Source organism: Rana temporaria, chromosome 9, assembly GCF_905171775.1.
Source record: "Rana temporaria chromosome 9, aRanTem1.1, whole genome shotgun sequence".
NCBI lineage: Eukaryota > Metazoa > Chordata > Amphibia > Anura > Ranidae > Rana > Rana temporaria.
In genome coordinates this window covers 113,998,894-114,026,393 of record NC_053497.1, presented here as the reverse complement: position 1 = coordinate 114,026,393, position 27,500 = coordinate 113,998,894, and the positions used below count along the sequence as shown (strand labels likewise).

At 43.1% G+C, this 27,500-nt stretch overlaps 1 protein-coding gene across 5 annotated transcripts in view; it reads right to left on the bottom strand.

Moving 5' to 3' along the window:
* Positions 1 to 27,500, bottom strand: part of KCNT1 (potassium sodium-activated channel subfamily T member 1) — a 409,716-nt gene that overhangs the window by 180,766 nt on the left and 201,450 nt on the right. For 2 of the 5 annotated variants that reach the window (XM_040324181.1, XM_040324184.1), the window contains exon 2: positions 13,101 to 13,142. The exons of the other annotated variants lie outside the window; for them this stretch is intronic. In XM_040324181.1, the coding sequence (XP_040180115.1) occupies positions 13,101 to 13,142 (42 nt within the window). The remainder of the gene's footprint in view (positions 1 to 13,100; positions 13,143 to 27,500) is intronic. 5 annotated transcript variants of the gene reach the window in all.

Genomic DNA, 27,500 nt, shown 5'->3' with positions numbered 1-27,500 from the left:
AATATAGACAATACACCTAGGGACTCTTAAAGCTGCAATATATTTGATTTTTTTCTGTAGGGTTTAAATACACTTTAATAACCTGTCAGATTATTAAATAATGAAGATTGATAATATTGATAGATAATTATGACGATAAAGACCTTGGATAGTGTTTGAGCAGAAAGATGGCTCTAAAACCTGCAATAGGCACATGAAGTCTGCCAGCTGCTATGTGTTGAGTGACACTTGGGCAATGACAGCAATGACAGTGTCCCATAATTCAGAGCAGGTGACTGCATCACAGTGCGTTGAAAAAGTATTCATACCCCTTTACATTTTCCACATTTTGTGATGTTACAACCAAAAACGTAAATGTTTTTTATTAAGATTTTATGCGATAGACCAACACAAAGTGATACATAATTGTTAAGTGGAAGGAAAATGAAAAATGGTTTTCAATTTTTTTTTACAATTAAATATCTGAAAAGTGTGGTGTGCATTTGGGTCAATACTTTGTAGAACCTTCTTTCACTGCAATTACAGCTCCAAGTCTTTTTGGGGATGTCTCTACCAGCTTTCTACATCTAGTGAGTGACATTTTTTGCCCATTCTTCTTTGCAAAATAGCTCAAGCTCTGTCAGATTGGATGGAGAGTGTCTGTGAACAGCAATTTTCAAGTCTGACAACAGATTCTCAATTGGATTTAGATCTGGACTGTGACTGGGCCATTCTAACACATGAATGCTTTGATCTAAACCAGGGGTGTTCAAACTTTTTTCAAAGAGGGCCCGATTTGATGAAGTGAACATGCGTGAGGGCCGACCATTTTGCCTGACATTTGTTGAAGCATTAAAATTCGGTGTTCGTCCGAGCACTAATACACTGCCCAACAATAATTCTCCTGCCTTTGTGGCTGTGTGTGGTGAAAAGATGAGCTTGGGCGTGTTATTTGGATATGCCATATTTATCAGCGTATAACGCGCACCTTCACTTTAAGGGGGAAGTTTCAGAAAATAAACCTAAAATTTTAAATAAAGAACTGTGAAGCAAAATAAGGATCAGTGCCCATGAATGCAGCCTAATCAGTGCCCATCTGCAGCCTCACAAGTGCCATGAATGCAGCCTAATCAGTGCCCATCTGCAGCCTCACAAGTGCCATGAATGCAGCCTAATCAGTGCCCATCTGCAGCCTCACAAGTGCCATGAATGCAGCCTAATCAGTGCCCATCTGCAGCCTCACAAGTGCCATGAATGCAGCCTAATCAGTGCCCATCTGCAGCCTCACAAGTGCCATGAATGCAGCCTAATCAGCGCCCATCTGCAGCCTCACAAGTGCCATGAATGCAGCACCCCCATTGACATGAATGCAGACTCGCCATTGCCATCAGTGCAGCCTGATCCATGCCCATCTGCTGCCGTGGAGTAGACAGGGAGGGGGCGGGACAAGCGCCAACACAATACACATTCTCAACGGCCTCTTTAATACAAAGTCCCGCCTCCTACGATGGACAGAACAGTCGTCCAATGGCAGCGCAGGGGACAGGACTTCCTATTTACAGAGGCTGCTGTGTAAACAGGAAATTCCCCTCTATGTACAGCACCCGTCTCGCCTCTTCCCTGTCCCCTCCAAGGCAGCCAGTATATATATCTTCTGTGGCTTTCGTTGGGGGCCACAAAAGATATACATGTCCTAATTACCAGGTGGGCCGTTCGAAACCAGAACGTGGGCGGATATTGGCCCTCGGGCCGGACTTTGGACATGCCTGATCTAAACCATTCCATTGTAGCTCTGGCTGTATGTTTAGGGTCGCCGTTTAGGATATACTTTACTTTTAGTCTGCCGAAAATGGCACATACGCGGGGAAGAAACTAAACTAAGTGCCGTTTCTTCCCCAGCCTGTGCCGTAAATGGCGGCTCTCGTGCGCATGCGCAGGAGTAACGTCACACGCCTCCGGTGAATCACAGAGTCAGAAGGAAGAGGGTACAGAAGATTGATGCTGCTTACACAGGGGACATCGCTGGATTCTTTTGCAGGTAAGTGGCACATAATGGGCTAGTATGTGATGCATACTAGTCTATTACGCTTTTCATTTGCAGGCTTTGCAGCGGGCTAAAGAGGAAGTAAAACCCATCAGGGTTTACTTCCTCTTTAAGGCGGAGATTGCAGATGAAGTCAGTTGGGTTTTGCTGATGCAAGGGATTGTCAATGTGTGCAAAATTCATAGATCTTTTTATGTTTTGCGTGACGTATTTTTATTTCTCAATCTGAAATGCTGGCAGAGTTATAGAAGCGATAAGGACGCAACTTCCCCCAGACATTTTGGGGGCTAAAAGGTGTCCCTCATTCTAGTCTCAGAAATTTGTTTGGTCTTTTATGAGATCTGGCTTCAAACAGCACTTTAGTTTTACTGGAATCAACATGCAATTATTTCATAGCACTCCTTTGCATTCACGCTAATGGGACACAGCTGAGACAATCAGTGTCGCTTGTCTGTACGCAGTGTGACATGCGAAAACAAAAGCCAAATCACACATTTGTAAATTGAAAACGCCATCACTTGTTTCTGATGATGAATAAGAGAACGTTCACTGTAATGACTGCAACAAGCACACAATTGATTGCTTGTGTTATTAATTTCCTGGGATAAATCAATTGACTTATGCCGCGTTCACACGATCAGTTCGTCTAAAGAAAACGGTCTGATGGACCATTTTCATCAGACTAACCGATCGTGTGTGGGCTCCATTGGTTAAAAAACTAGGAACTTGTTTTAAAATAATCTGAAGGTTAAAAAAACGATAGAAAAAAATGATCGTCTGTGGGCATATCCATTGGTTAAAAATCCACGCATGCTCAGAATCAAGTCGACGCATGCTTGGAAGCATTGAACTTCATTTTTCTCAGCACGTCGTTGTGTTTTACGTCACCGCGTTCTGACACAAACGTTTTTAACTGATGGTGTGTAGGCAAGCCTGATGAAAGTCAGCTTCATCGGATATCTGATGAAAAAATCCATCAGACCATTTTCATCGAAAGAACCGATCGTGTGTACAGGGCATTAGCGGTAAATATGCTTCTGTCTGAAAATTCCACACATAAACACTGACAACACATATGGATTTTTGCATTACCTTTGACTTATTTCTTGTGTATAGGATAGCGGTGTGACTAATGCAAAGTTTAGGTGCCCTCCTATACCCACCATGTGTCCCCTTTGCTAGGTCATGTGGTCTGTAGGCAGGGACGGGGAAGCCCACTCTACTCCCCACTCGGCAACTTCCATGGAGTTCTACATGTGAGGATTCCGCCACGGCACCAACTTGCAGTTGTTTTTAATTATTGTTGTGTCGTGATTACATGTCTTCAATGTTGACTTAAAGGGGTGTTCCAGCCTTTTTTTAAGTTTATTAAAAGTCAGCAGCTACAAAAAGTGTAGCTGCTGGCTTTTAATAAACAGACACTTACCTGCTCCACGGTTCCAGCGACGCGCTGGCCGGGGCTCCGCTCCTCGCCCCCCTCGCCGGCCGGCATCTTCATTCATAGTGTGGGCACCCGGCAGTGACAGCTTTCGGCTTCACGGCCGGGCACCCACTGCGCATGCGCGAGCGGCACTGCGCATGCCTGAGTGGCGTGGCGCTGTCAGATTGGACAGGCGCTCGCCTACAGGGAGGGGCTGAAAAAAGGCGATTAAGCTATTTGCCTTACCAGCCCCTCGGCGGAAGGAAAAAGTGGGACAGGAAGTCCCACTCCTCCTGACCCCCCCACTCCCCCCCCCCAAAAAAATTACATGCCAAATGTGGCATGTAAGGGGGCAAGGAGTGGATTAAGCGGAAGTTCCATTTTTAGGTACAACTCCGCTTTAAAAAAAACATTTTCAACTCTAAATGTGAGGACTCAATCACACCAGATTACATACCTCCAAACATTTTGAGATGGGAATGAGGGACACCTACGAGCAAACGTATGTAGGCATAGGACACACCCCCTGTCACACCCTCTTAAAGGAGATATAACCAAAAATAGGTTCTTTTTTTTTTTTCACTATTTACTATTCCTTTATATTGGCTTTTAAAATTTACATACACTCAAAATTTCCGACAACAAAAATTTGAGAGATGGTTCTCAAATTTTTAGACAACAAAATCTGTTCTCGTATATTCCGAGCGTGTGTAGACAATTCTGACGCACAAAATTCCATGCATGCTCTCAAGTACGAGACGGAAGCGCTCGGTCTGGTAAAACTAGCGTTCGTAATGGAGATAGGTCTTTTAATGCAGCGCAAAAACAGATACAAACCCACAAGTACAAACTGAAGAGCAGTAACGGACTGAAAAGCACAAGGCTGAAAAGCACGAATCGTCTCTCACCAGACTTCTACTATAACGAGATTCGCAGAAGGAGCCCAAAGAGTGGCGCACTTGGTATTGAATTTCACTTTTATAGTGCCATCGTACGTGTTGTACGTGACCACGTTATTGGCGATCGGAATTTCTGACAACATTTGTGTGACTGTGTGTATGCAAGACAAGTTTGAGCCAACATCTGTCAGAAAAAAAATCCATGGTTTTGTTGTCAGAATGTGCGATCGTGTACGCGATATAAGTCCGCTTTCTGACTGTACCTCCAATACAGGCAGACAGCTACTGAACTACAGAAAGAAACAATGAACTACGAGAACGCTCACCAACTAGTAGCCATCAGCTTCAATGGTGGATGGTACTTGTAATTCATTCATTTAGCCCAGGTTCACACTGGGCTGCCGGAATGAAGCCGTGCCAGTTCAGCTAAACTCGCAGGATTTCTCTCCCGCTGGCAGTCCCGATTTCGGCCGTGATTACAGAGACATATGTGCAGGTTTCTGCAGAGGTGTCAATGTAAATCGCATGCAGTGTCGCACCGATTAGGACGGTGTCATTGCTGGCAATTGCCACTGATTTGACATGTCAACTCACACCAGTGCTTACAGGAATTTAGAAATTTGCCAGCAGGTGCAGAGATAAGATCCCACACCTGCTGTAACAATGAGGGATCAGGGTGGTGCGGACAGATGTATTATTGTAACATTGTCACCTAGAAATAATAACAATGTTATTATGTCACAATGAGAAAGCAGATAAAAGGTGGGACGGTGACACAACATCTGCAGAAATGTAGGCTTTGAAAGTTGTCATCTTCCTTATACTGGGCAGGCATATAGCACAGCAGGGAAGGGAAGATTACAAGTGTACAGTATGTGCAATAAAAATTATTCCCATATATTTGTGTATGTGCAATTATTTATATACCAAGATTTATATGCGTTGAAGTTTAGATTTTGCTGTATAATTTTGTTTAGAATCATTTCTAAACTGGGTTGAGAATAGAAGTATCACGGATATATTGCACATATTGCGGAGTTTTGTTTTTAGTGAAAGGGACCCTATATACACTATATTACCAAAAGTATTGGGACGCCCTGCCTTTACACGCACATGAACTTTAATGGCATACCAGTCTTAGTCCGTAGGGTTCCATATTGAGTTGGCCCACCCTTTGCAGATATAACAGCTTCAACTCTTCTGGGAAGGCTGTCCACAAACTTTAGGAGTGTCTATGGGAACGTTTGACCATTCTTCCAGAAGTGCATTTGTGAGGTCAGGCTGATGTTGGATGAGAACGCCTGTCTCGCAGTCTCCACTCTAACTTATCCCAAAGGTGTTCTATGGGGTTAAGGTCAGGATGCTGTGCAGGCCAGTTCCTCCACCCCAAACTCGCTCATCCATGTCTTTATGGACCTTGCTTTGTGCACTGGTTCAAATCATTTGGTGGAGGGGGGATTATGGTGTGGGGTTGCTTTTCAGGGGTTGGGCTTGGCCCCTTAGTTCCAGTGAAGGGAACTCTTAAGACGTCAGCATACCAAAACATTTTGGACAATTTAATGCTCCCATCTTTGTGGGAACAGTTTGGGGATGGCCCCTCCCTGTTCCAACATGACTGCACACCAGTGCACAAAGCAATGTAAAGATATGGGTGAGGTGGAGGAACTTAACTGGCCTGCACAGAGTTCTAAACCTCAACCCGATAGAACACCTTTGGGGTGAATTAGAGTGGAGACTGCGAGCCAGGCCTTTTCATCCAACATCAGTGCCCAACCTCATAAATGCACTTCTGGAAGAATGGTCAAACATTCCCATAGACACTCCTAAACCTTGTGGACAGCCTTCCCAGAAGAGTTGAAGCTGTTATAGCTGTAAAGGGTGGGCCAACTCAATATTGAACCCTACAGAATAAGATTGGGATGCCAATAAATGTGTAAAGGCCGGTGTCCCAATACTTTTGGCAATATAGTATGTTCTATATGTTACACTGCTGCTGGAATAATGGTGCAAGCCAGCGTTATATACAGTAACTTTAAAAAATCATGTGATTGGGGTCTTTAAAATAATCTACAAAAAAAATAAATAAATAGGTTTTCCTTTAAGAAAAGCGAAATGAAAATAAGATCTCCTCTTAAAGAAACAAAAGGCTGTTAATCTGCTTTTCTAAGAAGAACGCATTTGAGAAAGGACAGTTATAACACAATTGGCGCTGTTCAGAGGTGCAGATTAGTTATTGTATAGCAGAGGAGTGAGATATAGAAAGCCTTTCTTATAAAAGCACTATAAATAACAGCGTTTTATCGCCGTGTTTTGTTACATGTTGTTCCGCTCATACTAATTAGCCTTGGCTAATGGTACCCCATATTGGTGCAGTACATGAGCAGAAACAGAGGGAGAGTGAAAGGGGGGTTCGGATTGTGGAGGAGAGGGGGTACACCCACACATCCTGAGTCAGGCCTGCTGAAATCACTGTACAATGCAGCTCTGCCAAGTGCCACACTCCCTGCTGAGTCTCTGTGTTCTAACAAGCAATCTGCGGGTGACATTATAGAATATAGAATCTCTGCATTCAAATGTAGGCAGCTGTACAATCTTCGTGGAATGGGCAGAGTTTTACTTTTTATTCCTTGAACATCCTCTCCCTCCACCAAGTTGGAATGACTCCTACCTAAAACCTTTGCCCACCTGCACCCCTATTTTCTATATACCTTTGTCAACACTTCAGTTTGGACGGACACCCTCCAGCTACACCGGACTGAAAACTATCGGCACCCCCACTCATATTACCCTTCAGGTCCACTACTATTTACACTCTATGACATCCATAAACTCTGGAGGAAGACAGAAATATGTCACCAGTGACCAAAAGATTGCAATGGGACTTTCCTGGTGTTGTCCCTCACCAAGCAATCCACAAATATTTAAAGGGTTGTAAAGGCTTGTTTTTTATTTTCTAAATAGGTTCCTTAGGGGTTGTAAAGGTAAAAAATGTTTTTCCCTAAATGGCTTCCTTTACCTTAGTGCAGTCCTCCTTCACTTACCTCATCCTTCCATTTTGCTTTTAAATGTCCTTATTTCTATTGAGAAATCCTCACTTCCTGTTCTTCTGTCTGTAACTACACACAGTAATGCAAGGCTTTCTCCCCCTTGAGGGGGCAAGCAGGAGAGTCAGGACGATCTCTACTTTGCAGATAGAGAAAGGAGCTGTGTGTTAGTGGGCGTCCTGACTCTCCTGTAGCCCAAGGGAGGGGGCGAGCACGACACCCCACACCAGGGAGAAAGCCTTGCATTGCTGTGTGGAGTTACAGACAGAAGAACAGGAAGTGAGGATTTCTTAGAAGAAATAAGGACATTTAAAAGCAAAAATGGAAGGACGAGGTAAGTGAAGGAGGACTGCACTAAGGTAAAGGAAGCTATTTAGGGAAAATATTTTTACCTTTACAACCCCCTTACCCACTTAAAGCGGGAGTTCACCCGAAAAACAATTTTTAACATTAGATTGAGGCTCATTTTGTGAAGGGGAATCGAAGCAGTACTTACCGTTTTAGAGATAGATCTTCTTCGCCGCTTCCGGATATGGTCTTCGGGACTGGGCGTTCACTGGGCGTTCCTATTTGATTGACAGGCTTCCGACAGGCTTCTGGCGGTCGCATACATCGCGTCACGAGTAGCCGAACGTCGGTGCGGCTCTATACGGCGCCTGCGCATCGACGTTCAGCTACTTTCGGAAAATCGTGACGTGCTGTATGCGACCGTCGGAAGCCTGTCAATCAAATAGGAACGCCCAGTCCCGCAACCCATACCCGGAAGTGGCGGAGAAGATCTATCTCTAAAACGGTAAGTACGGCTTCGATTTAAAAAAAAACACCCGATTCCCCTAGACAAAATGAGCCTCAATCTAATGTTAAAAATTTAGTTTTTGGGTGAACCTCCACTTTAAGCCCCGGACCAAAATGCAGCTAAAGGCCCAGGCCAGGTTTTGCGATTCGGCACTGCGTCGCTTTAACAGACAATTGCGCGGTCGTGCGACATGGCTCCCAAACAAAATTGACGTCCTTTTTTTCCCACAAATAGAGCTTTCTTTTGGTGGTATTTGATCACCTCTGCGGTTTTTATTTTTTGCGCTATAAACAAAAATAGAGCGACAATTTTGAAAAAAATGCAATATTTTTTACTTTTTGCTGTAATAAATATCCCCCAAAAACATATATAATTTTTTTTTTCCTCAGTTTAGGTCGATACGTATTCTTCTACCTATTTTTGGTAAAAAAAATCGCAATAAGCGTTTATCGATTGGTTTGCGCAAAATTTATAGCGTTTACGACCATCTGCCTGTACGTGCCATTCTGTGGACGTATATGTACATGCAGCGGTCGTTAACTGGTTAAGCTAGTGCATTGTTGGTTCACTTACCCTTTCCTTCGATTTCCCTTCTAAATGTTTTTTTTTCTTTGTCTGAATTTCTCACTTCCTGTTTCTCCTCAGTAAGCTTGCCCCCATCATCCATGGGGGTTAGTCAGCCAGAACAGCTTACTGAGGAAGAACAGAAGTGAAAAATTCAGACAAAGAAAACAAAGAAAAAAAACATTTAGAAGGGAAATCAAAGAAAAAGGTAAGTGAACCAACAATGCACTAGCTTAGAGGAACCTATTTAGAAAATAAAAAACAAACCTTTACAACCCCTTTAATTAAGATCATAGAGTTTTATTAACCCCAAAGGATGAAATATGGCACGTAAAAACATATATTGTAAACATTTTCAATGTGTACCTCCTAGTGGCCGATCCATAACAAACACCTGAGCCAAAATGGCATAATGTTGTGTAATGCCGCGTACACACGATCGGTCCATCCGATGAGAATGGTCTGATGGACTGTTTTTATCGGTCCAAACCAATCGTGTGTGGGCCCCATCAGTCAGCCCCTTCGGTCAAAAAAATAGGAACTTGCTTTAAAATTGAACCGATGGACGACTAGCCGATAGGTCAAAACCGATCGTTAGTATGCGAAAGCATCGGTTAAAAACCTGCGCATGCTCAGAATCAAGTCGACGCATGCTTGGAAGCATTGAACTTCGTTTTTTTCAGCACGTCGTTGTGTTTTACGTCACCACGTTGTTCGGACCGTTCTCATCGGATGGACTGATCGTGTGTACGAGGCCTAACAATCTTATTCCTCATTATTATTATACAGGATTTATATAGCGCCAGCAGTTTGTGCCACGCTTTACAACATAAGGGTAGACAGTAGTAATACAATACAATTTATTACAGGAGGAATCATAGGGCCCTGCTTGTTGGATGAGCTTATTCCTCACTCGATGCTTCTTCAAGATTGGGGTACCTGTGAGTATCAAGCAGCGACCTGTCGATGAGCAGGGGACCTCATCCACCCCAAAAACAGCCCAGGAAACTGTGTGGAGCAAACGTCAAGTGCATCCCCAAAGTGGTATATTGCATCTTTAAGATATTATAGGGTAGTGGTGGCGAACCTTGGCACCCCAGATGTTTTGGAACTACATTTCCCATGATGCTCAACTACACTGCAAAGTGCATGAGCATCATGGGAAATTAAGTGCCAAAATGTCTGGGGTGCCAAGGTTCGCCATCGCTGTTATAGGGTCACATAAAAGGAAGCACCATGGTAGAATTTTCCGCTCTAATGCTCTGGGTCTGCTGGCCCTCTCCCAAGCCAGCCAGATCACTGGTACACCACTCTTGTAAAATCAATGAGTGAAACGCATTGAATTAGTCTCATCCACAACTAATGTCGCTAAATAACCAGAATACTTTATTAATCCCAAAGGGAATTAATAAAGTATAATTATAAATCGGTACACATTGAAAATGTTTACAATACAGTAATGCCCCGCACACATGAGCGGAAATTCCGCCAGCAAAAGTCCGATGTGAATTTCCACCAACAAAAGATTGAGAGCTGGTTCTCAAATTTTCCGATAGAAAAATAATCGGAAAATCCTATCGACACGCAAAATTCCGACGCATGCACAGAAACAATTTGACGCAAGCTCGGAAGGACTGAACTTCATTTTCTCGGCTCGTCGTAGTGTTGTGCGTCACCGGGTTCGTGATGGTCGAAAGTTCAGAGACCGTGTGTATGCAAGCTAAGCTTGAGCGGAATTCCATCAGAAAAACCATCCAAAGTTTTTCCGACAGAAAATGCGATTGTGTGTACGCGGCATTAGTATATGATTTTATATGTCTGAGTCTATCCTTTTGGAACTCTATGATCCTAATTAAATATTTGTGGATTGCTTGTTGAGAGACAACATCAACTAAGTCCCATTACAATCTTTTTGTCAATGGTGACATGTTTTTGTACCTTAAATAGGGATTAGGTATTAGATTATCGCCACTGTGTTTATATTCTGTATATGAGATACAACAATTCAAATATGGGACAGCATGCATGTGAAATTCTACATTGTGTCAAGCATTGCTTTTAGGAAAATGTCACAATGGGGTTGATTTATTGAATGTTTACAGAGCTTAGAAAATAAAGGGGAACCTTTGTTTACTTTAATTAAGCAATCATGTCTTCGAATAGATCCTGATTGTATCAATTTCTCCCACCTATGATTGGGTATCAAGGGTGAGCACAGATTTGCCTCATCTACTAACATTCACATTCACTTCACAAAGTGAACAATCTTGATTCCCTTTAGACATGTGCACAACAAAAATTTTCGTATTTTGTTTGTTCCGTTTCGTCTCGTTCCGTAGATTCGTAATTTCATAAGACTCAGGTTTTCCTATTCGGACCCGTTCGTATTTGCTAAGACGAATGTTTTCCTATTCGGACCTGTTCGTATTTTCGTGACAGTTTTATTTTCGTTTATACTGAATGATTCGTAATTCTGTCTAATTTATTTTCGTTGATTCGAAATTCGTAATTTTGTTAGATAATAATTTTTGTTTAATGGATTCGTAATTTTGTACTTTCGTAAATACATAGCAACACGCGGCTAATCCATATTAAGATATACAATAACACGCGGTCGGACTTTTTGCCAACAAACGTCAAAATGAGCGTTTTCCAAAAAATCCGACCGTGTGTACGCTCCATCGGACAAACTTTTTAGGTTTCAAAAGTCTGGCCAATTCCCTTCAGACAAAAATCCACGGAAAAGTTAAGCTGATTGGCTAAGATATTAACCACTTGCTTACTGGGCACATAAACCCCCTTCGTTCCCAGGCGAAATCTCAGTGTCCGGCACTGCGTCGCTTTAACTGACAATTGCGCGGTCGTGCGACGTGGCTCCCAAACAAAATTGGCGTCTTTTTTTCCCCACAAATAGAGCTTTCTTTTGGTGGTATTTGATCACCTCTGCGGTTTTTATTTTTTGCGCTATAAACAAAAAAAGAGCGACAATTTAAAAAAAATATATATTTTTTTTTACTTGTTGCTATAATAAATATCCCAATTTTTTTTTTAAAAAACTCTTTTTTTTCTCAGTTAAGGCCGATACGTATTTTTCGACATATTTTTGTAAAAAAAAAAAAAAAAAATCGCAATAAGCGACTGGTTTGCGCAAAAGTTATAGCGCCTACAAAATGGGGAACAGAATTATGATTTTTTTTATTATTATTTTTTTTACTAGTAATGGCGGCAATCTGCGATTTTTATTGGGACTGGGATATTGCGGCGGACGTATCGGACACTATTGACACAAATTTGGCGCCATTCACATTTATACAGCGATCAGTGCTATAAAAATGCACGAATTACTGTATAAATGTGACTGGCAGTGAAGGGGTTAACACTAGGGGGTGAGGAAGGGGTTAACTGTGTAGCCTGGGTGTGTTATAACTGTGTGGGGGGAGGGGGGTGACTGGGGGAGGTGACCGATGCTGTGTCTCTATGTACAAGAGACACAGATCGGTCTCCTCTCTCCCTGACAGGACGTGGAGCTCTGTGTTTACACACAGAGCTCCACGTCCCTACTGTCACCTGCCGTGTCACCGACGATCGCGTGTACCCGGCGGACATCGCGGCCGCCAGGTACACGCATCGGGTCTTCGGCGATGCGCCGGGACAGTTTTTACCCGCCGCGCGCCACCCAGTGGCGCGCGCGGGTAATGCACATAGAAGGCCGTGTTTAAACGGCCACTTGGCACTTGAGAGCCGCGCTGTGGACGTATTTTGTCTATAGCGCGGATCTCAAGTGGTTAAGTAATCACTCACCAACTACAGTGCCCATTCAAAAGAACAATACAAGTACACAAATTTACGAACAGACAAAGAAACGGATTTACAAAACACACAAATGAAAATACGAACAGACAAAGGATTTAAAATACGGAATGCAAATCGTTTGTTATAGATGTAATTTTCATTCTTCTGCTTTTTCGGTGTTTCGTATTTTAGTAAGATTGTCCAATCATACGTTCGTATTTTCGCTTGTTCGTTATTTTGCTTGTTCGTAATTCCGTAATTTTCGTATTTTGGTTCTTTCAGCTTTTCGGATGTTCGAATTGATACGAATGTACGAAAAACTAACAAATTCGTACGAAAATCCATTCGTTACGAACGGGAACGCACATGTCTAATTCCCTTGGTAATTCAACCCCGAGGTGTACTTACCACTCAAAATATACTAGTGTTGTCCTTTACAAAGAGAAAGCAAAACTAACTTTTAAGAAACTGTAAAAATGCTATTCTTTTCACTTGGATAACAATGTCTTTGTAGGCCTAGTCCACGTTTTATTTTTGTTAGTCATGCCATGCAGAAACTCACTGTGAGTAGGATCGATCCAGACTGAACTCTTCAGAATGAGCCCTACAGCACAGAGCAGGGAGAGAAACATCAACACCATATAACCACACACTTTTCTTTTAGAATTCTGTATTAGATGTGCAGAAAAAAAAGAAAGAACTACCAACTGTATTTCCGTACATCAGCATCATGCAGCAAGCAGTGATACGAAGAAGGAAACGGAAAGGTGTTTTTACCATCTTTAGACCATGCATTGAGGGATGCAATTTTTACAGCGAATGTACCTTTCTGATGAGAATACAATACACAGGTATGTTGTCCTAACCATTGTAGTCCTATGAATACTATTCTCCTTCTATACAGGTTTGGTGTTCCTTGAAAGAACTAATAAGGGAGAAACTAAGTTTCTGTTATACATGATAAAAGAAGGATTACGAGCATAATCAGTTTCAGGATAATGCTCGTAATCCAAAGTACTTGCATATCAAAGCAAGTTTCCCCATTAAAGTCGATGGAAACAAAAATAATTAGTTTTGCATTGACTTCAATGGCATGCAATACCGCATGCGGCCAGAGGTTGGGGGGTGCTGGAGAGCCTCCGGAACACACGTAAAGGCCCAAGGACAGCTCGGCTGACCTCGGCAAACCTCGGCAAATACACGGCGTATTTCCGAGTCTTTCCGATCATTCTCGAACTGCTCCGATCAGCGCAGTTCGGCTCCCGTGCCCCCCACCTCAGGCCAAACACGGTACTGCACAGCGCTTTGGCTTGAATCTTGCTCGTTTTGCGAGACAACACTCGCAAACCGAGTTAGGATTTTAAAAAATACAGTGTTTGTGTTGCGAAACGCTCGTTAACCACGTTACTCGCAATCTGAGGTTGCACTGTACAGACTAGATGTTTCTTATGTGGCTTTGTAGAAAGGAAGCGATACATTCACAAGTTCCCCTGTAAAGCAAGTAAGGGTGCATCTGGTGGAAAATAATACGTTTTTAAGCCGAGAACAAAAGTTTGTTGAGCAGTGTTTGCCGGCTTGATGTCTGAAGTAGCAGCGTCTTCATGAGAAGAGAATTCCTCTAGAAGAGCTTTTTAGCAGTTGAATACTTCATATCAGGGTTGGGATCTCACACGATTTTGCACATTTCAGACAGATATTGACAGAGGACCAAATTAACAGGACATATAAAATGAATATGGCATTTAGTTTATGTCTCGGCTCCTACACAGACCTGTGCACCTGTCTCACTGATATAATACAAAGCTGTCAGACAAGGTAATCACAATTACCAGGATATGCTCCTATTGCACAGTATGGTGCAAAGTCATTGGCAAAACGCCGATACAAAACAGTCACCGTGAACCACACTGTGCCTACTATGAAGATCAAACTGATTGGTTCCTTATGCGCCGATCAGGATTTTGTTCAGGGGCAAAATAATTCTACTGGATAGGAAAACAGCATAATTTTGGTAAAGTAATAGAAGAAAATTAGAGGTCTGCTTATAAGAAAGCTTAGAATATAACCCACGTCATTCCACACTGCTCATTGACATATAGCACATTTTGTTGTATATGTTCACTCAGTGGGATCGCTTATGACTTCAATTATGTGTTCTTTTACTTTTTTCAATCAAATAGTTTTTATTAGATTTTTCTTTGAACAATTGTGTTGTTTTACGTAAAAAAAAATACATTGCATGGGGTTCAGTGCGAAGAAAGAAAGAAAGAAAGAAAGAAAGAAAGAAAGAAAGAAAGAAAGAAAGAAAGAAAGAAAGAAAGAAAGAAAGAAAGAAAGAAAGAAAGAAAGAAAGAAAGAAAGAAAGAAAGAAAGAAAGAAAGAAAGAAAGAAAAGAAAGAAAGAAAGAAAGAAAGAAAGAAAGAAAGAAAGAAAGAAAAGAAAAGAAAAGAAAAGAAAAAGTAGAGAGAGAGAGAGACAGAGCAGTAAAGAAGAATGAAGTAAGCGAGACAGACACAGGAAAGAATAAACAAGCATACTATGGACCGGGAACGGAGGTAGAAGATACTTTAGTATAATGTGCACAACTGAAATAACACATTCGAACTGAATACATAAAACATTGTGTCCTGCCAAATTTGTTGCTGTGAAGAGGAAAAGGCTGAGCAGACGGATCGATGGATAATCTACAATTCCTTTGCAGACAGAATACTGATCCAGAAGCGCAGAACACAAAGGGATTGCAGAATAAGAAGATTGGATATGAGAAGGGAATGATGGAGAAGCTTACCTTCTTCCTTTCTCGTCTCCACTTTCACTCATCAGTCCCTCCAGGCAAATTATGTTACAACCACTACTTAACACAGAATAGGCATCATTCAGATTTTCTCAAAGCAAGTGAAGGGCAGTGACCCCATGTAACCAAATAGATTTCAAACTTTATCAAGCTTAGAGAAGTCATAAAAATAAAAGAGGCCTGCTAATAGGTTGCTGTGGATTATGGTATTGTAGCACACTCGTGTGTGCTACTAGAATGAGAGTAGGCAAAATATACTCCGACTCATGCCTAGCCTGTGCGCCTGTAATTGGGTCAGGTTTATTAGAGGTTAGGCCAGCATGACTTATACAGACAGCTCTCTGGTGTCTACCCCTGGATCTAGAAAGTAGGAGAACATTCTAGATTCTAGTGGGCAGTGGTAAGGAGGGGTTGCTCTGCATATTTGTGGGCCCTTAACCAATCCCCCGGAGTGGGCCTGGCAGGGGACTAGGGAGTCCCTAAATAAGTATGAGTCATGCTGGGATGGGGAGTCAGTGGAAGATGGAGAAGCAGTGCTGAGGGAGTCTGTTGGAGGCCCTTGAGGGACCCCTGACGAGCCTAGAAAAATGAAGTTCAATGCTTCCGAGCATGCGCCAAATTATTTATAGGCATGCATAGTTTTTTCTCCGTCGGAATTCCATACCATAATGGAATTTCTGATAGAATTTTTTTCTGTCAGAAAAAAAGAAAACATGTTCTCTTTTTAAGTCCGTTGGAATTTCGGACGGAAAAAGTCACATGGGGAATACACACAGTCTGACTTTTCCAGCGGAAATTCTGACCGTGTGTATGCGGCATAAGAGAATAGATGTCAGTTTCCCCAGTAGATCCCCTACCTTCAATGGTTGCACCTTGGGGTGGGGTTAAAAAACAAATCTTAGAAAGACAAATCTGTCCACATAAACCACAGGTACAGCCAAAACCATGGGGGAGTTCACCCCAGAAGACCGGATCTGACGCAGAGGGGGATAAGGGCCCAATACTGATCTACTAATAAGCATGTATCAATAAGACAGTATAAATACTTTTGTAAAAGAGAAAAAATAGGTTCTAGTTTTGATTATATATATAGATCAGGTGTATTGAATACTCACTTACAGTAGGTGTTTGTGATATTGTGTTTTTAGCACGACAGCATCGCGCTGATTCTCGGCGACATGGTGCCGAGATCTCGCCGACATCTCACACTCACTGGAATAGTGACAGCACATCCCAGCAAGCGCGTCATAGAAGCGACGGGAGATCCGACTTGGATTCCCGCCAATTCTACACGTGTGCGGCGTTTGTTATGAATCCTGAGGGGGAAGTCCCCGCCGGATTTTAAATAAAAATCCGGCATGGGTTCCCCCTCAGGAGCATACCGGGCCCTTAGGTCTGTTATGGGTTGTAAGGAGAGCCCCCCTACGCTGAAAAAAACGGCGTAGGGGGTCCCCCTACAATCCATACCAGACCCGTATCCAAAGCACGCTACCCGGCCAGCCAGGAAGGGAGTGGGGACGAGCGAGCGCCCCCCCCCTCCTGAGCCGTGTCAGGCTGCATGCCCTCAACATGGGGGGGTTGGGTGCTCTGGAGCAGGGGGGCGCACTGCGGCCCCCCCACCTCAGAGCACCCTGTCCCCATGTTGATGAGGACAGGGCCCCTTCCCGACAACCCTGGTCGTTGGTTGTCGGGGTATGCAGGCGGGAGGCTTATCGGAATCTGGGAGCCCCCTTTAATAAGGGGGCCCCCAGATACCGGCCCCCCACCCTAAGTGAATGAGTATGGGGTACATCGTACCCCTACCCATTCACCTGCAAGAAAAGTGGTAAAAACACAAATAAACCACACAGGGTATTAAAATATTTTATTAGTCTGCTCCGGAGGCCTCCCCTGTCTTCTTTAGCTCTTTTACCAGGGTAGGCTTCTTCTTCCGATTTCCGGGGGTCTTCACCGCTCTTCTGTGACGTCTTCTCCGCTCCGGGGGTCTTCTCAGCTCTTCTGTGACGTCTTCTCCGCTTCGGGGGTCTTCTCAGCTCTGGGGGGGTCTTCTTCTATATTCGCCGCTCTCCGCTCTTGACTCGGCGCACCCCGGTTCTTCCTCCCGCTGTCCGGTTCCTTCTCCTTCAGGGCTGGCCGCCGCTATACTGGCGGCGGTCAGTCCGCTCTTCTGTAACGTCATCTTCTTCTCTTCTCGTCTTCCGTCTTCTCCAGATGTTGACACGCCGGCCGGCTCTTCTCGCTGCAATGACGTGTGCCCGGCTTGCGTCGGATTTATATAGGCCTCACAGTCCCATCATGCTCTGTACCTACCCATGTGATACCTACCACGTGGTAGGTATCACATGGGTAGGTACAGAGCATGATGGGACTGTGAGGCCTATATAGGTCCGATGCAAGGCGCGCATCTGTCATTTCAGCGAGAAGAGCCGGCGTGTCAACATCTGGAGAAGTGAAGAAGATGACGTCACAGCCCGGAAGAAGAAGAATACTTCACAGCACGGAAGAAGAAGATAGACGTTCAGCGCTGAAGGAGAAGGCACCGGACAGCTGGAGGAAGAACCGGGGTGCGCCGAGTCAACAGCGGAGAGTGGCGAACATAGAAGGAGACCCCCGGAGAGTTGAGAAGACCCCCCGGATAGCGGAGAAGACCCGTCGGGATAGCGGAAGAAGAAGCCCCCCCGCCGAAGACGCCGGAGGAAACCCGCTGGGGGGTGGGGGCTTTTTTAAAAGCGACCCCCCCCGGCGGTGGAAGAGAACCAGACGGCGGCCCCCACCCACCCGAAGACGTCAAAGAAGAAGCCCCCCCTGGTAAACAGAGCTAATAAAGAAGACAGGGGGGGCCTCCGGAGCAGAAAAATTAATTATTTTAAAAACCCTTGTGTTGTGTGTTTATTAACTTTGACATTTTTCCTCCAGGTTAATGGGTAGGGGTATGATGTACCCCATATCCATTCACTTAGGGTGGGGGGCCGGTATCTGGGGGCCCCCTTATTAAAGGGGGCTCCCAGATTCCGATAAGCCTCCCACCCGCATCCCCCGACAACCAACGGCCAGGGTTGTCGGGAAGGGGCCCTGTCCTCATCAACATGGGGACAGGGTGCTCTGAGGTGGGGGGGCCGCAGTGCGCCCCCCTGCCCCAGAGCACCCAACCCCCCCATGTTGAGGGCATGCAGCCTGGTACGGCTCAGGAGGGGGGGGGGCGCTCGCTCGTCCCCACTCCCTTCCTGGCCGGCCGGGTAGCGTGCTTTGGATACGGGTCTGGTATGGATTGTAGGGGGACCCCCTACGCCGTTTTTTTCGGCGTAGGGGGGCTCTCCTTACAACCCATAACAGAACTAAGGGCCCGGTATGCTCCTGAGGGGGGAACCCATGCCGGATTTTTATTTAAAATCCGGCGGGGACTTTCCCCTCAGGATTCATAACAAACGCCGCACACGTGTAGAATTGGCGGGAATCCAAGTCGGATCTCCCGTCGCTTCTATGACGTCTCTGTCTCCATCGCGGCAAGCCAGCTCGGCGCTGGCTCCCGCGATGGGGCTCGTAGGTGGTCAATCTCGCCGAGAAAGGGAGCGAGATTGACACAATATCGAGTTCACCTACTGTATTCAAAATCACTATGCGTCTGATGGGTGGGGGGGATAGGGAGACATATGTAAGAGCCCTTAGTGGGCACTGCTATGATGTTGGTGTCATGGGGAATCTATGTATGGCCAAAGGCTTTATCAATGCCTAGAAGCACATTGAAGTCTATTATGAAGAAGTAGAATGTATTTGGTACAACACAGACCTTCCCTGGATCTGGAGGTTGATCCAAACTGGATGAAAGAGCCAGGAGGAAACTGGCTAGTGCAGCTATCAAGAGGCCTCTGAAGCAGTTGCAAAAATGTATGTAAAAGAGTGGTCATTTTGTGTATGTGACAACAATATCACAAATTTTTCACAAATGAGGATTGTATGGGAGGGTTGCAAAAATATTAAAATAAGCCACTCCTCAGGAAAGGCCATATGCAGTCAGAACTGAGCTTTGCCAAAGCGCATCATGAAGATTCCACATGGAAAAAGGCGTTATGGTGACATGAGATTAAATTGTAATTATTTGGCCTCAACACCCAACAATATGTCTGCGTGTAAAATAACACCATTCCTATAGTAAAGCATGGAGGTGGTAATACCCTGTTATGGGGGTGTTACTCTGCAGTAGGGACTGGAGCACTTGTCGGGATGGAAGGAAAAATGGATGGGGCAAAATACATTTCTTGAGGAAAACCTGCTGCCCTCTGCCAGAAAGTTGTCAATGGGAAGAAGGTTTACCTTCCAACATGACAATAACCCAAAGCACACAGCAAAAATGACCACAGAGCGGTTAAAGGAGGAAAAGCTAGTAGAAACATATCCCAACAGACTAAAGGTGCAATTAAAGCAAAAGGTGCTTCAAAAAAATACTGACACAAGGGGGTGATCCTTTTTCCAACTCTTTTTGTTTTTTAATTTTTTTTCTGACATGTTGGTGCTATATCTTTTTGGTTGTTCTAATTCGTAAATACAGCTGGATAAAACAAAAACTGCGTCCGTCTTCATTTCAGGCTGAAAAGCAACATGTATTTATTTTAAAGGGGGTGATTGTTTTCTGTACCCACTGTATATTGCAATGTAATAACAATAATAATAATAGAAAGTGTACAATAAATGTAATTGCATCATCCTAAAACCATCCCCCCGTCTATGGAAAAAAAAAATTCTAGGAAACCAGTCTCTGGTGCCAAAATGGTTTGAGACCACGGCTTAAAGGATTTTCTCTACAAGTTTCCGGTTACAAATGCCAATGGAGTAACTGAACAGGAAGACAGTTAAAGGCAAGAATAAGTCTTCCTCTAAGTCATCTCCAGTTCTCGTAACATTATAAGAATTACACATACAGTATATGATTAATTGCCTGTCACGTTTACTTGTATAATACAAGTTTATTTATGGAAAAGGACAGAAATTGAAATACAAAATCCACCCACAAGCTGCAACTGCTATAGAATAATGACATGTAAAACTTTGTTGGGGGATGTGTGTGGGGTGGTAGGAGGGGCAGGTCGCTTGGATGCAATAACTGTGAATGGGAAACAATATACACATACTGAATTTTTCTTAAGGGGTACTAAACTTAGCATTATTTCTAGCTAAACCACATTCTTTTTTAGAACAATTAAAATCTCCAAACACAACTGAGCGGTGGATTGCCTAGGTAATCTAAGCAGAAGTGGAGCAGGTACCTGTAAACCCCCCTAAAAAAAAAAAAACTTTTTCCAAAAGTGATAGAGGATGAAGGGGGGATAAGACCAAAATGGAACTTTATGTTTACACAATTAAACACTACGTTAGGAGAGGGATCAACAAGGCCTATGAAGAACAGCACAATATACCTACTGTGAAGCATGGAGGTGGAACTTTGCAGTTTCAGATCAGGGCCGTAGATACTTTTTTGTTCTGGGGGGGGGGGGGGGGGGGGTTCAGCAGTAGGTACGAAGTAAAAGTCTTTTCAAATAAAGTAACTTGCGCCAAAATTATAAAGACTGGAAAAAGGAAAACCAATATTTGTTGCCCCAGTAAACAATCACATCCTTAACTGTATTTTATCAGGTCCTTTAAAAAAAAATCGAACTAGTTTTCATTTTTTTCCTTCTTCCAGTTTTTATGAGCGCTGTTGGCTACTGTCCAGTATTAGCGCACAAAGTGAATAGGTGCAAAGTCAACGTGCTGCCCACCTACAAGGAGAATGTACCCTTTGCACCTCCTCAGTAATGTTGGCTATTATGGTGCAAAGTGCACCATGTTGTGTCAGACAGAGCACTTACTGATTTTTTAACTTTTACAGATAAAAAAAACAGGGGGAATGCAATGCCTACCACAGGATGGTGCACTGTAATAGCCAATCTTACTGGGCAGGTACAAAGGGCGCCATCTTGTGGAAGGCAGCTGAGTTCACGTTAGCTTAATTTTCAATTACTCCCAGAATAAAATAAAAAAATCAACTAAAAATTACCAGCCAGGAATACACTGACTTTTCTTTAGACTAGGTTCACATCTAAGCAGGTGCAAGGTGTGCAATTGCCAACTATCCTGCACTGGCAGAGGAAAAACATACTGCTGCTTAGGAGATACGCAGAGGTACATTATAATGCGGGAAACCCTTCTATCCACGCATGTTTCATGTACCTCATTCAAATCGCACCCCTCTTGCAATCTGCAGCGGGCGTCAGTACTATCTTAATCACACCCCAAACAAAGGTTTCAAAACACAGTGTGTTTGCCTGTACCAGATCTCATTCACAAAACGACCATGCAAATCAGTTGCAGTGCGGTTCCAAAATTGGTGCATGCATGACTTTGGTGTGATTTGAGACCATTTAAAATGAATGGGTCTTGATTGCAGTGGCATGAGAAGGGCATCTGGTACTCTCTCCCTGGGTGCAACATTTGGGGGGGAGCAAAATCAATTTCTGTGCCCCCCCAAGTGTGCCGTGTTGCCCCCTGCCCAGTGACTCCTGTGGTCCAGCCTGTCGCCCATGATCCCTCTGGTGCGTTGGCCCATGTGTGTGTGAGAACAGCAGAGGGGAGGGGCGGTGCAGAATGTACGGCGGCTATTGGAGAAGCTCTTGGCAGGGGAAACTGAGGAGCGGCTTGGTGTCAGGAACAGTACATGGTGCTGGGGAGCCCTGCTCCGATTGATTATCATGGAGACCAGCAAAATCAACCGATCTACACTGTTCATATGGGGGGGGGGTGTGAGTAGTGCAGGAATCAGGTAGGTCAGTGTAGTAGTCAATATAGGAATCAGGTAGGTCAGTGTAGTGGTCAGTATAGGAATCATGTAGATCAGTGTAGGAATCAGGTAGGTTAGTGTCAGTGGCGGCTGGTGCTCCTAATTTTTTTGGGGGGGGGCCCAAATGAAAAAAAAACAAAAAAACAATTGCAGCCTCGCTGTGCCCATCAAATGCAGCCACTGGGCCCATCAAATGCAGCCACTGGGCCCATCAAATGCAGCCACTGTGCCATCAATTGTCACCACTGTGCCATGCCATCAAACGCAGCCACTGTGCCATCAATTGTCACCACTGTGCCATGCCATAAAACGCAGTCACTGTGCCATGCCATAAAACGCAGTCACTGTGCCATGCCATCAAAATGCCTCCCTGTGTTTTTTTGGGGGGGGCGGCGCTGCAGTCCTAGGGTACCCTAGGATGGGAAGTGTTACTGGCAGGATCAGCAGGGAGAAACGTGGAGAAAAGCTTAGAAAAAAAAAACCAATGCAGCCACCACTTCTTAGGACTGATAAGCTGCAATAAATTACTTTTGTTCTTGGGTTATACATTAAGTGTTATGTTCTGATATATTAAGAGGGGCCGAGTATTTTGCTACAATGAATACAGATACAGCAAAAGGCTGGAGGAATTAGGACTATTCTGCATACTGTGGGTTTGTGGTTATTTCACACAGCATGCCAGCTATACAGATGTGAGATTGTTGCCCTATTGTGCGGGTGACTGTTATTGTAACTTTGTGGTTCTAATGCCATTTTTGAAGAGCTGCCGCATAATATGAGATGAATAAAACATGATACATGCCCCTTCCCCCCCCCCCCCGCCCGGCACTTACCTTTACTGGAGTCAGCCATCCACGTCCTCGACCCTCGATGTCTTCTCCCACCCTCGATGGCTGAAGCGTCAATCAGGTTACCGGTAGCCAAAACCGGCCAACCTGATTGGCTGAGACGCCTGTCAGTCTTATCCAAGGAACGCACCCCCCATGCGTTCCGAGGATAAGCTTCTGGGGACCCGAGGGCTGTACTCGGAAAGCCTATCAGAGCCGCTATTCAGTTGGTCGGCGCCTCATGTCCGGCCATCTGAATAGAACAGCGCAGTGGCGACAATAACATAGATTCGTGCAATGCATGAATCTATGTTATTAGACTCAGTGGCAGTGAGAACCAGAGGGGGCGGCGCTCCAGCGCCCTCTATGGACGAACCGCCACTGGCGCTAGACCTTCTCTGTAAAAACTAGTAACCTGTAGAAATAAACTTTGCCTATGGAGATTTAAATTCCATGAGTGGGCACAATTTTGACATGTTGGGTATCAATTTACTCGGCGTAACATTATCTTTCCTAATATGAAAAAAAAAATTGGACTAACTTTACAGTGGTCTTATTTTTTCATTCAAAAATTTTAATTTTTTCCCAAAAAATCACGCTTGTGAGACAGCTGCGCAAATACGGTGTGACAAAGTTTTGCAACAATCGCCATTTTATTCTCTAGGGTGTCTGAAAAAATATATATACTGTTTGGGGGTACTAAATAATTTTCTAGCAAAATAAAATTATTTTAACACCAAATCTCAAAACGAGGCTCTGTCCTTAAGGGGTTAAAGTGGAACTAAACCCTCCTATCCTTTTTAGCCAAGGAAGCTGCCATCTTGGCCTCTGTTTGATCTACAACTGTCATGGTGCTGCACATGTGATCAGTTATGACACCAGCCATTTGACGGTTTGACAGTTTGGTTGAGATCACAAGCAAATGGGACAGTTACATTCCTTTCATGCTGAGTGTGTAACTGTTTTTTTTATAAACAGATAAATTGATGGGTTTAGTTCTACTTTAAATTTGCTAGTACATCTCTCAGACCGACATTGCTGCTGTTCAAAGGTGCCCACTGTGCTCCTTAATTTAGAGTGGAGGCATTCTAACACAGGGGGTGTGTTGCTGGCCAGACCACCAGGTGAACAGGGGGAAAAGAATAAAAAAAAGAAAACGAACGCAACCATCACATCTAATTATTGGTAAGCTGCAATATATTACATTGTGGGTTTACAAATAACACTTTCAGTATTTGGTGTCATCTGCGGTGATGTGAAGGAAGTAGAAGTTAATTTCAAGAACTGAAATATAGGGTCTATGCAGATAGAGAAGACATAACAGTATCTGGTTTTAGATTCAGGTGTCGTAGAGAGTACATAGGCAGCACTGCAGTAATCCGGGTAGATATTGATTTCATAGAAAGTTTCAGTATGAATCATTACCATCTAATGAGCAAATTTATGTTTGTGAAATGAGTACACACTATAAAACTTACATAAAAGAAAAATATGTTTAGTGGTGGAACTAGCGCCATAACAGCCCACGCAGGCCCAACTGCTGACCACAGGCTTAGTTTTCCCCCCAAAGCTTACACTGATACATTTTATATTTTACTGAGCAAGCACGCTGTGATTCACACTCCTTATGGTACACTCTGTTGTACATTGTATTGTCCTGATTGCTACACTCTAGAGCTGCACGATTCTGGGCAAAATGAAAATCAAAATTTTTTTGCTTAGAATAAAGATCATGATTCTCGTGGCGTAAAATCTTTCACATTATATAAATTTGGGCTAACTTTTTTTTTTGTTTTAAATCAGAAAAAACGTTTATTGAAAATGTAGCGCTTACTCCCGGAGGAGCCGCTGATTAGATTTGGGATCGGCGTATTTAAGTTACCTCTGTGATGTGACAATGTATATATATAATGTATTCAAACAGTGAGGTTTAAATTTAAATCATATATGAACAGCGCTAATGTCTGTATGACCCACACAAGTGAACCAAAAAAGGTTTAGATAAATAAATAAATAGACCAATGAAAGGAACACGTGGATAAATAAAGTGTTCAAAAGCAAAAACAGTTCATGAGTGTTGAAAAAACGAGGAAAACAAAACTTTTCTTTCTCTTTCTCAAATGTGAAATCTTCAAAGAAATCTTCCACCACACCCGATGTGCAAAGTGAATCCTCCACCAATAAAATTGGCCACTCACCAGAACGAGTTGCCTGACACTCTCGTGTTTCGGCACAAAAGCATGTAAACGTTTTTCAAACCATAAAGTAGACTTCCAAATCCAACAATGTGATAGATGAGATCCTCATAAATAATGAAGAAAGCATATAATAGTGTGATAACGTAAAAAAAGGTTTAATAACACACCACATAAAATCTGCAAAAGTTACACTCACAAAAATAACTGAAATCAAACTCGTGAATCAAAACAAAGCAGAACTTCTTCAATATTCGTATGGCTGATGAACTACAGTCACGGCGGACCTATGTAAACAACCGGATGTTTCTCACCACTCCATCTGCGCTGTGCTTGTAATCCACGTTGGTAGAAAAACAAATTTCAATCACTGGTCACTAGCGAGGTATAACATGCGGAGGCCTCTCACGTTGGTTCAAGTGATCAAAGGTTCAATCTGTAGCCACGCCCCGACATGTTTCGTCATGAAATTGACTTAATCATGGGATTGGCTACATGTGCCCAAAAGGTTCTTTAAATATCCTGTAGTACACTTCATTTAAGATGCTTCACCTGTAGCGGGCCGAGTCGTCCAATCAGGCGACTCGACCGCTAGGCGTCAGCCTATGTGCGTCACGCTCGTCATTCGGTGCGTCCTGCCAATCACGTGGCTTGACGTTCTGGGCGGACATGCACCATCGGGTCGCGCGATGTAAGGGCGGAAGTTCCCATACCTCAATGGAGCGCGCGCAAACCTACCAGAACGTGTGGATCCGCCCCGTGAACGGGACGTCCTACGTCAGAGGTTCCAATAATATATGTGTCATCTAGACACAGTGATTGGCTGACTCTAGTCCAACCCATTAGCTGGAGACACCACACGGAGGGGAAATGTAAAGTTTCAAAGTACCGCACTGGAGCGGAGAAATTATAACTAGATAAATGATCTGTCAAGTATTGCTACCGATGTCATTCAGCCAGACAAATATCTCGGATAATCAAATATAGCAATAACTACTTTAGTAGCAATTGTAAAATCATATCACAATCACATACAGTGAACTTAATAGCAGCAAAATACATAATAAATTGAATGGTAAAAAAATAATAAATAAAATATCAATGAATGGACAAGAATATATAGCTAAAAATATATATAAGTATTAAATAGTGTATATATATATATATATATATATATATATATATATATATATATATATATATATATATATATATATATATATGTTAAAACATTTTGATGTTGGCCAGGTGTTCGGAAATACGAATTCTCAACAGTCGTTTTGTTCTGCCAACATACAACATGCGTTGAATTGCAGGTGATAAATTCTTTTAGTTCAAAGACCTTCCCATAACTTTCCTGTATTTCTTTTTTTCCTTTGTTGTGCACTTTTACTGTCCGACAGCAGATGTATTTACCACATGGAATGCATCTGCTGTCGGACAGTAAAAGTGCACAACAAAGGAAAAAAATAATTTATCACCTGCAATTCAACGCATGTTGTATATTTGTTATGGTGTCCCTGTGGCCCATTGTATGTTGGCAGAACAAAACGACTGTTGAGAATTCGTATCTCCAAACACCTGGCCAACATCAAAAAGGGCTATAAACATCACAGTGTATCTGTCCACTTTAAAGAGAAACACAACAAGGACCCCACACTTGCCCAGTTCTGTGGGATTGATTGTGTATATCCGAGTTGGAGAGGATCCAATAGGGTTAGGGATCTGTCACAAAAAGAAACTCAGTGGATCTTTTCTCTGAAATGTCTTTTTCCACAAGGGTTAAACATTGAACTAGATTTAAATTGTTTTATTAATAATTCTTGAAACTTGAGACGTTAAGTGTGATTCCTTATACCAGATCCTTAGTAAACTGGAGGGAATAGTCTTGGCAACCCTGTTTATATATCAACAACTTGGGGCTAATGGATAGGTCTATGCTTAGCTTGTGGATATGCGTATATCCAGCTTATCATTGTCAGTTCTATATCTAACTATGTTAATTTCAGCCATTCATGCCTCTTATAGGGATGTGTGTGCTGTGATTGTCAGGTATACATATATTTATTGATACAGGCTTAGTAATTCAGTCCACATACTAAAATGTTTTAACATATATATATACACTATTTAATACTTATATATATTTTTAGCTATATATTCTTGTCCATTCATTGATATTTTATTTATTATTTTTTTACCATTCAATTTATTATGTATTTTGCTTCTATTAAGTTCACTGTATGTGATGGTGATATGATTTTACAATTGCTACTAAAGTAGTTATTGCTATATTTGATCAGTTACCTGAGATATTTGTCTGGCTGAATGACAT